Source organism: Oryzias melastigma, linkage group LG24 (genome assembly GCF_002922805.2).
Source record: "Oryzias melastigma strain HK-1 linkage group LG24, ASM292280v2, whole genome shotgun sequence".
Taxonomy (NCBI): Eukaryota; Metazoa; Chordata; class Actinopteri; order Beloniformes; family Adrianichthyidae; genus Oryzias; species Oryzias melastigma.
In genome coordinates this window covers 4,159,136-4,170,051 of record NC_050535.1, presented here as the reverse complement: position 1 = coordinate 4,170,051, position 10,916 = coordinate 4,159,136, and the positions used below count along the sequence as shown (strand labels likewise).

The window sequence follows — 10,916 nt, the reverse complement described above, 5'->3', positions numbered from 1 at the left end:
GGCGTGTTTATTGGTTTGTCGCTGGAGTTTATGATTACACCGGAGTGATGCTTTTGCCTCCTGACGGCTTATTTCCTTTAAATTATGAACATTAAACTTTAAAGAGGAGAGAAGAGGGTTAATTTAGCATTTTTAACAGCAATCAAGCTAAAAATGAAAGCTTCTTTTTTAAATATAAAGCTTAAAATATGATTAAAATGTAACTTTTTTTACATAAGACAATTTTATAAACCATATTTACCACCTTGAATAATTGCAAACAAAGTGCACTTGCAATCTAGATGCACTAGAGGGCAGAATTTGTCTTCCACAAGAACATTTCTGATCCTATCTGAACTAAATCAATCATCATTATCAAACATCTTCCTCTATAAAAAGGCTTTCACTCCTTTTTCATGTTGCATTCGGTCTTTATTCGGTGAAGAATCCCTAATAAGGCTAAAACCCAAAGACTTATGGGTAATGCTGCTTTTGTTGACTGATAAAATTTTAAATTGTTTGAGTTAAAAGAAGAAGACTGAACCAAAATACCAATTTGAATATTTTTCTTTATGTGTCTGAAAACATTTTTAAATAAATAAAAATCTAAACTTAATAATTTGATTGATTATTGTAATTAATCACTTATTAAAGCATGGCTCATGATTATTTTAGTAGTTTTAAAGGCCCATTCCAATAAAAATCAGTGTTTTTAACATCTTCTTGTAGGATTTTTCTGATGATGGAGGACATATATTCCAAAAATTTAGTTCAAACTTGTATTTCTGAGCATTTTATTTATTCAAATCACGAACCAGGAGCAACTCAGAGGTAAGTTTCTAATGAACTCATGCCACTCTGTAGAAACTATGTCTCAGAAACCGACACAGGTTTTTAAGTTTTGGCCAAAAAACTTATATTTTTAATTAAATGACCACTGGAAACACTTTTAAAATAGGTCAAAAGATGATCAAAATGGGCCTTTAAAGTTACAGCTAGAGTGTGAATGGAGTTCCACATGTCTCTATTCGAGAACCCAACCTCTTTTACCAACATTTACCTTTGATTTAATCAATTTCAGACAAGCTGTCACTAAAATTTTTGATTATTGATTATTAGATGATTATCAAATGTATTTGTCAACTAGAAAAAACAGGTTCTGAAAAATACGTGTCTGTTTTATTAAAATAAAAACTTTAAAGCCACTTTTTTAAAATAAAAAAAATAATATTTGTTTAGATATATTTAATCAAACAGATTAATTTAGGAAAAAGGAATATTTGAATAAATGAGTGTAGATAAATGGTGAAAGAATAATCATAAAAATCACCAAGGTCATAGAGTTAGCTTTGGAGTTCCACATGGCTCTGTCCTAGAACCAAACCTCTTTTACCATTTATCTTTGCTTTAATCAATTTTAGACGACCTGAAAGAGATTATTTTTATGCAGATGATTATCAGATTTATTTGTCAACTAAAATAAATATTACATTTGTCCGTTTTAAAAAAAATGAAAAATTTAAATCAATTTTTTCAGTAGAAAGTCAGAATATAATGTTAGCAAAAATTAATTTAGAAAAAATAATAATTGGATATATTTAAGCCTAGATTGATGTTTAAAAAATTATAATTGTGGTATCAATAACTATTATCTAGGACATTCATTACAGCTTCTCACAACAGTTTTTAAAATGACGTATAATTAATTTGTGCTTCATAAACCCTTAAATAATCCAGAGTCATGCTGTCATTTAACCTTTCATAAGTAATGTGTTGTTAGTTTGGTTTTATTCTTTCCTAAATATATATTTGACTTAGCCTTTAACATTTATTGTCTTCTAAAATAGAACTCATGTTGGTTGTATTTGATTAAAAAGAAGTACACAATGTGGATTTTGTTGCCAATTTTATGTTTTTTGCTTGAATCTTTTACAGCAGTCATTTTGAAATGTGCTTCTTACATTCACGTTGTGCAACTTTTCTCCATCTAGTCATTTATAACACACTTCCCCGGCATCTCAGAGGGAAATAAACATGAGGATAAGGACAAATACCAATGCACAGAGACATGCATGTGTCTTCCAAGCTGGTCTCAAAGCTTGAGCAGAAAAGCATCAGGTTGAGTGATGTTTACTGTAGAACACATCCTTCTTTGATGAAACAGGGACGTTACTACGGCATTAATCTAAGTCCATGGTCAGTCAAAACATTCAAGCCTTCCATGTTTACAGCACTGACAGTAAAGCTACCACATAAGAGAAAACAGCCTTGTTGGGTTCAGGCTTTTGTTGTATCGCCGTGACGGCTGTCCTCGCGTGGGGTCTGCCGAGTTATTGCACGCCGTCCGTCCTCTTCAGTGTCTCTGAGGTCACATCCAGATGTGGTAGTGATGATGAGGATCAGCCAATCTAAGCTCACGTCTTCATCCACGCTCCCCAGTGTCTGCTACCCACTGGTGAGCTTCTATTCTGGGTTCTCCTGGTCTCCGTCTAGACCGCGTCAGGAGGACTGCATGAGGCCGGTGAGCCGCTTGCCTGTCAGAGATTTGCCCTGGAAACAAACAGACAGAAAAGAGGAGCACATTTTTTAGAAATTTTTGTGGAAAATTACACTCAAATATTTCAGAAAAACACAGATTTCGTATTAATTTTTGGATTCAGGGACATAAGCTCAACATTTTGGCTGAAAACGTAATCTAAAATATTTTGTTTTATTGTGCTCATTCCATTATTGGCCTCATGAACAGATGTTTCATAAATTACCAGTCTGTGCAGTAACTGTATTTCTAATAGTAATAACATAAAAAACTATCATTTCTAATAGAGTACCTTAACATTAATAGTAAAAAACTTAAAACATAAAATATTAATTCATAAATAATTAGTAATAAAAATTATTTTAAAACTAATTTGTGTATTTATCTATCCAACCATTTTCATAAACCCCTTAATCTTTTTTGGTTGCTGGAGCCTATCCCAGCTACTGTTGGGTGAAGGTAGGGCACACGTTGACAGGTCACTAGTTAACCAATGGTCGGAGGAGGACATGACTGGTTGAGGCCTGACACTTATACAAGTGATAACAGAGATTGCACTTAAATGTTGACATTACCCAGAACGTTGACTGTATCTGAGAACTGGACCGAGTAAGTGTGACATCACTCATAGAAAACATCTTTCCAAATTAAGTCAATTCAGTCGCCTTTTTTTTTTATTTTTTTATTTTATTTTTTTTATCGATACAGACGTCACCATGTTGGAACCAAAAATCATTGGTAAGCAGTGATTGGTCCATCGGAACTGAGCTTATTGGAAGGCCACACCCCCCTACCACTGGACCGAGTAAGTGTGACATCACTCATAAAAAACATCTTTCTTCCGGCTCCAACCAAATTAAGTCAATTCAGTCGCCTTTTTTAATTTTTTTTTTTTTTTTTTTTTATCGATACGGACGTCGCCATGTTGGAACCAGAAAACATTGGTAAGCAGTGATTGGTCAATCGGAACTGAGCTTATTGGAAGGCCACACCCCCTACCACTTGAGAACGGAATCTGACAATCAAAAGTTTTGAAATTTCAACGTGACATATTATTTTTGAGGCTTCTAATTGGCTAATTTATGACTTAAATAAATTGCAATAAAGCAAAAATACCATGGAAAAAATAGTTTTAGCAAGAATATCAAAAAATATAATGACTAAGTAATACTTGTTTATTTCTAAATAGGCTTCTTGGAACCAGTGGGTACTTCCTGTTTGGAATGCCAGGGGGAGGAGTCACTCAGTCCAGGTCCTACATACAGTCAATTGTTATATTTTTATTATTAGATTTATGCTTTTCTCAAAAATGTAACTTATAAATCCAAACACTGGACATTTAATTCAAGCCTTTTTGTTGAGAAATTCTTTTGTTTTTAATCCACTTTTAGGAAAAAAACCTAAAGTGCAACTATTTATGATTTGAAAAAGGACATGTTTGCAGCTTCCATTATTTTAAGTATGAGTATTATTAATAATGCATGTGAATTTGTTGTGGTCTGACAGCTCTGGCTTGGAGAAATGCAGCTTTAGAGAGGCAGTGAGATGCTCACCACGGTGCGAGTGAACTTCTCCAGAGAGGTCCTTCGGCCTTGATCCGTCTCAGGCTTTGGAGTCAGAATCACAGCAGATGGGAAAAGAAAAAGAGGAAATTCACTACTTTTATTTCCACCTGCCTCAGCTGTCTAAAGTCATGATCAAACAAAGAAAAACTACTTTCTCCTGGCAGCAGCTACAAAACCTCCCACTGTTGTGAAACCCCGAACATGTCAAAACGTACTCAAAAAAATCAGCTGATTCCTCACCTTCTTCCTCGCATTCAGCAGGTCCTGGTACACGTTGGATCGCAGGAAACGAGCGTAGCTGTCGCTTTTCATGAGATTGTAAATGTGATCCTCCATTGACACAAGAAGGAGACGAGAAACGTTGACATTTACCACAGTGTTCAAATATGTCCAACATAATGTGACACTTTAAATCCATGTTGTACGTTTTTCTGAAATTACTCTACAATATGAAGCCATTAGCAGATTTTAAAGACAAACTGATGACACATCTACAACAAGACATAATGAAAGGCTTATGAGGGGAGTCTAAAAATAATAATAAATCAATGCTGAAGGAGTGGGTGCAGACTTTGGACTCAAATGCTGCAGGGAAATTTTATTTTTGATTTCTGTCACGCTGTAAAAAATACATTTGAGCATAAACTCAAATGTTTGTACACCCCCGTAGAAAGTTCCTTCACTGTCTGTATACAGGGAAAAAAAGAGGATCCGACTCGGTGAGATGAAATGTGGAGAACGTCAAGCTCACATGACAGCTGTTGGTTGATTTTCATGTCATTTCTGAAGATGTCTGTCCAACTCCCACAAATTATGTCAATCACACATTTATCGCCTTACATAATGATTTTCATGTAGATCTCATAACTTATTTTAGTTTTTTGTTTTTTCCTTTATTTGCTTCTTTAACTATTATTATTATTATTATTATTGATTTTTTCCACATTTAAAAATGGGTCAATTTTGACCGAAACACAATATACGAATAAATCAAATTTTTTGAACATTTTACTCACAATTGGATAAAGGCTGATTTTATTTACTAGGGGTGTGTATTGGCAAGAGTCTAGCGATACAATACATATCCCAATACATGTCTCACGATACGATACGTATCCTGATACGTGTCACGCGATACATTAGGTATCCCGATACGTGTCTCACGTGACAACTCGTATCCCGGAATGTGTCTCACAATAGAATACGTATCCCGATACGTGTCTCACAATACGATACGTATCCTGATACATGTCTCACGATACGATACGTATCCTGATACGTGTCTCACAATACGATACGTATCCCGATACATGTCTCACGATACGATATATATCCCGATACGTGTCTCACGATACGATGGGTATCCCGATACGTGTCTCACGTGACAACTCGTATCCCGGAACGTGTCTCACAATAGAATACGTATCCCGATACGTGTCTCGCGATACGATATATATCCCGATACGTGTCTCACAATACGATACGTATCCCGATACATGTCTCACGATACGATACGTATCCTGATACGTGTCTCACAATACGATACGTATCCCGATACATGTCTCACGATACGATATATATCCCGATACGTGTCTCACGATACGATGGGTATCCCGGTACGTGTCTCACGATACGATATATATTACCGATACGTGTCTCACGATACGATGGGTATCACGATACGTGTCTCACGATACGATACATATCCCGATACGTGTCTCGTGATACGATTTGTATCCCTATACGTGTCTCACGAGACAATACCTACCCCGATACGTGTCTCGCGATACGATACATATCCCGATACGTGTCTCGTGATACGATGGGTATCACGATACGTGTCTCACGATACGATACATATCCCGATACGTGTCTCGTGATACGATACGTATCCCGATACGTGTCTCACGAGACAATACGTATCCCGAAACGTGTCTCATGATACAATACGTATCCTATTACATGTCTCACAATACGATACGTATATCAATACGTGTCTTATGTTACAATACATATCCCGATACGTGCAAAAATGTCCAAAAAGGAAAACATTTAATGCTGCTCGCTATTTTTGTTGCACCAGTAAAGTTGGGGATTTTAGGGGCCGTAAACTAGCGGAGGACACATGGATGATGTGAAGTGGGCTGGGCTTGCTCCACACCAATGGTCCCAATACGATACTTAAACCGATACGTGTCTCATGATACGATACATATCCTGATATGTGTCTCATGATACAATACCTATCCCAATACTTGTCATGCGAACCGATAAATATCGCGGTATACATCCCAAGACTGTACCAGAACAAATTTCCACGTTTTTTAGGAGTATGACTTAGAAAAACTCTACCTGCTTCACCCCAACCTACCCCGAACGGGAAGGTTGGGGTGAAGCAGCTGTAGCCACCCAATGATTGGAGGAAATTGATGCTGACATTAGCAAGCGCCAATGTAGCGCTAAGCTAGCGTTTCCGTTTTCCTCTTTACAGCGGTATTCCTCCTAGCCACCTGCAATCTTCTTTCAAACAACATTAAATTTATTTGCTACCAAACAAAAAAACTGATGGAAATCCATCAATTTTTTGAACAGCAAGATGAAAAAAACTGCATTGCTCTGACATATTTTAAGTCCGTCCAAGTCTAAATGTTGTTTGTCGCACGTATTAACTCAACCAAAGCCCTTCTTCTGAGAAAAAATATATTTATATATATTTAGAAGACTACATGCAAATAGTCACTTTCTAAATAAAAACTGGTTGTTTTCACATTTATATTAACAAATTGAATGTGGATATAACCATAAGTTTCTTAACGATGACTTGTTTTTTTTTCATTTATAGATTGATCATTTAGTCTGAATTAAATGCAAGAGTAAATCAATGACGTTATGAAAGCTGTCACGCATTCATATTTTTATAATTAGCCTCAGTTGTCTAATTGTCTTCATTTCCTCACCTGTGCGTCCTCAAAGCTGTACCTTCCGGGGTCTTTCAGGTTCTGGCTGGTGCGCTCGTAGCTGTGGGAGTCCAGGTTGATGGAGCTGGGCGCTCCCTCAGCCAGGAACTCGGCCCAGATTTCCTCGGCCCTCTGTGCGACTTCTTCCTGAGGCATCTTTTTCAGGTCTTGCACCGCCAGCCAAAACCTTCAGCAGCAAGAATTCACACCAAAAGACCCACATAAGTAATTTAATAAATAAATTAATAATATATATATTTATACAAAAACACACACCCCTATAAAGTAAAATCTGTCCAACACAAAAGGGGTCGTGTTTGTGTGTGTTAATGGAGGGAGGGGGGGTGGATTGGGTTTCTATTTTTTTATTGATTGATTTATTTATTTGCTTGTTTCTGTTTTTAATTGTAAAGCGCTTCGAGCTACGCAAGTGTGAGAAGCGCTGTTTTATAAATGAAGTTTGATTGATTGATTGATGATCTGTTTGCTTAACTGATGGACAGGACAAGTCGAGAAGAAAAAAAAACGAGAACATGAAAAAAAGCAGAAAACAAAAGACCCACACAAAGGAAAATTGGTTATTTTTTTGATGATTTATTTAGAAAACTAAGCTAAAAATGTGCATTTCTAATTATTTTTAATCCAAATCGTCGTGAATCAGGACAGACAAAAAAATGCAGTGTAAAAAACATATTGTACTTTTAACAAGGAAGGGAAGGGGGGCGGGGTTGCTTTGCAAGTCAGAGCGGGTCTTTAACAGAAACTAAAAAGACTCCCGGATTTGTGAAAGATGTTTTAAGGTTGTTAAGTTTTGTAGGTCGTGTCCTGCAATGTCAATCTGTCTTTATGAGATTTGCACATCATTGCAGCCAGTTAACAGTTTCTGAATTAGTGCAATAAAAGCTAAAGGTTAAACGTGAGGACAGACGCACGAGTCAAACTGACATTTTAGGGGATGGAAAATGTGTGTTTAACAGCAGCAGAGTGACTGGGTGACTCCCTCATATTAGCTTCCATCAATATTGATCTGAGTGCTGCTTCAGCGATTTGCAGACAAACAGCTTTGGGTAATGCTGCTCCGGCTCCTGCAGGGCCTCTCCGAAAGCTCCCTCATAAAACCAAAAGCAATTAAAGGTCCGGAGTGCAGAGCGGGAAGTCCGCTGGGAAAACTAACGGCTGGATGATGATATTTCTCCCTCTGCTGTCGTCCGGAATCAGAGGTATCTACAACCTGCAGAGGTAATCTCCAGACTGTCGTTGCCAACACAGTTCTCCTCCATTTCTCTCACTTAAAGACTTAAAAAACTTTCACTTTATTGCTGTTCTGTTTCATGAAAGAGCTGAACTTGATCAAAGGAGTCAAACTGTGGGTCTGAACTGAATGAAGGATGAATTTAATATAATCTGCAAATTGAAAACTTCTCAGATGATAGAAGTCCAGACATAAAAAAACGAAGTTTAAGGAGCAAAGAGAAGGATCAAGTATTAGAAGAATCAATGAGGTTTGTTCTGGACATGTCTTAGAGCTGGAGATTAAATCACCTCCACATTTATATTATTATACAATAACCAAATTATTATCTCTCCACCACCATGCTTGCAAGTAGAAATTATTAATTTATGTAAAAATGTCTAAAAATGTACATTTCTAATGCTGCTCGATTTTTTTGTTGCTCCAGTAATGTTAAATTGGGGATTTGAGGGGCTAGCGGAGGACACATGGATGATGGGAAGTGGGGCAGGATTGCTCCACACCAATTGTCCCGCGAATTTTTAATGAACTCCTGTTGTTCTAGAGATACTTTGTCCTAGATTGTGACACCCATTTTTGATTTTTGCATAAAAAAGCAGCATATTCATAAATAAAAGCCCTCTGAGAACGCTTCAGCTTAAAAATAAAAAAATTAAAAAACACTTTTTCACTAACCTCAAGTTTTCTGAGCTAAACTCTGATTCCAGAAACTTGAGGAAGAGTTCCTGTCCTGCTGGGTCTTTCAGAGCCTCCTCCAAAGAAAAGCCCCATTTCTTCACTCTCTGCTGACTCGGCTCTTTACTGGGAGACAGAAGACAAAATAATGCTAATGTTAGCTTAAATTGCTGCAGGGTGTGCAGTGCTCTTACATTTGCAGCCTCATTTTTCTCATCAAACAGTCCAAACTCGTACCTGGCTTCAAGATCCCAGAAGGTCGGATCGTCACTGGTCCAGGGGTTAGATGGTTCCGGAGAAGTCAGAAACGGATCGTAGTCCATAAACTGCTCCGCGTAGGTTATCAAGCTAACCCGTAAAAAGCATAAAGAAAATACATTAAAATGTAACAGAAAGGACATTGATTAAACTATCACAATTTAGAGACAAAACCTAAAGATTCCTAGTTCGAAAATTACTATAATTTAGCATCTACTTATAGGAAAAACATAAAGAAACATTTTTTTTCAATGATTCTAGGCATCAACGGGTTAATTTATTTTTTATAAATAAAAATATATTTTTGTAATCCAGGAAAATTTGAATGATTTTGCAAACAATAAAACAGTAAAAGTACATTTCCAGGCGCTTTTGTCTCATAAGTACTTTTTTTCACCCCCATTAAATGAAACACTTCATTTCTCTGGGAAATATCTTCTTAATAGCTCAATTCAACATCAGAAACCACCTTGGATCATTTCTAAACCGTTTACAGGTCAACTCCGGTCTTCATACCTCTCAGCAACTTTGGACATTTTCATACAGTGGCGATCCAGCTGAGTTCTCAGGAATGAGATCTGAAAGAGGAAAAGATTTTGTTGAATTCCAAAGAGTTTCATTCCGTAGTTGTCACATATTTCGGTTTGGTTAAGGATCCCTTCGTGTCACAAATTGATGTTTTGTGTTTCCTCAACTCATGGCTTTGACATGCTGGCTGTTCCCATTAAATCCCAGGTCCCTAAAACCCCTCGGGTGTTTGCTTCTTCTCATTCATTTTAAACCAATCAATCAAACTCTACTTGACTTTAGTTAATAATTACTATATCTAATGAATCGAATGTGACACAAGTGTCTATTTGTTTTTGTTTGCTTGTTTTTCTTAACTTTTTTAATCAATGCATTTCATGAAATCTGTGACGAGTTTGAAAAGTGTTTGTGTTTTGTTTGTATTTTTCACAACCTATGATTAAAGACAATTAATCAATCAACCAACCTCCTGGCCACAAACTGGTACCGGGACACGGACCACACGGGTATCCTAACCCTATCTTAACCTGGAACCCAATACGGATTGGTACCAGACACAGATTGGTACTGGTTTGGGACCCTGGATGTGGGTTAGTATTAGTTTTAGATGCAGTACCAAAAGTGGACTAGGCTAGGGTTAGGATTCTGGTCCCGTACTGCATTGGACAAAACGACCTGGCCCCTGATGTAATTGGAGCAGTAGTGGAGCAGCTTAGTGTCATTTTTAGCCAGAATCGTTCAGTTGATGATACAAGCATGAAATTTGGTACAGTTATAGTCTCTGGGTCTAGTTACAGGAAAAAAGTGCTAGCCACACAAAAATCCAATATGGCAGCCATTTTTTCAAGATGGCCGCCATGGCAGTCTATCATAAAAATAGTTTACTTGATGATGTTTTCAATGGTTTTTTGCCCTGAAAATGGACTGCTAATGCCAGGGTGGCAGTGAGGATGAGCTCTTTCTGCCTAAAAAATGCCAGTTAATATCCCTGTAATGTTTAGCAATAAAAACCTCATTTTACCTGATGAAGTACTCATATTTTTTCAGTGTAACTCATTACACCAACAACCTTTGGTGGCCATCTTGGAAAATGGCCGCCATTTTGGTATTTAAAGTGGCTAGCACTTTTTTCTTAAAATTTGGTGTCTTATAAGTACTTCAGTACT

The 10,916-nt window shown here is 37.0% G+C and overlaps 1 protein-coding gene across 1 annotated transcript in view; it reads right to left on the bottom strand.

Annotated features, from left to right (window-relative positions):
- Window positions 1-1,868: 1,868 nt before the first annotated feature.
- Window positions 1,869-10,916, bottom strand: part of LOC112158240 (regulator of G-protein signaling 6) — a gene marked incomplete at its 5' end in the record, with an annotated part of 60,057 nt that continues 51,009 nt past the window's right edge. The window contains 7 exon segments of the mRNA XM_024291491.1: window positions 1,869-2,529; window positions 4,069-4,122; window positions 4,321-4,410; window positions 7,038-7,224; window positions 8,965-9,090; window positions 9,202-9,312; window positions 9,739-9,800. Coding sequence (XP_024147259.1) covers window positions 2,479-2,529; window positions 4,069-4,122; window positions 4,321-4,410; window positions 7,038-7,224; window positions 8,965-9,090; window positions 9,202-9,312; window positions 9,739-9,800 — 681 coding nt within the window.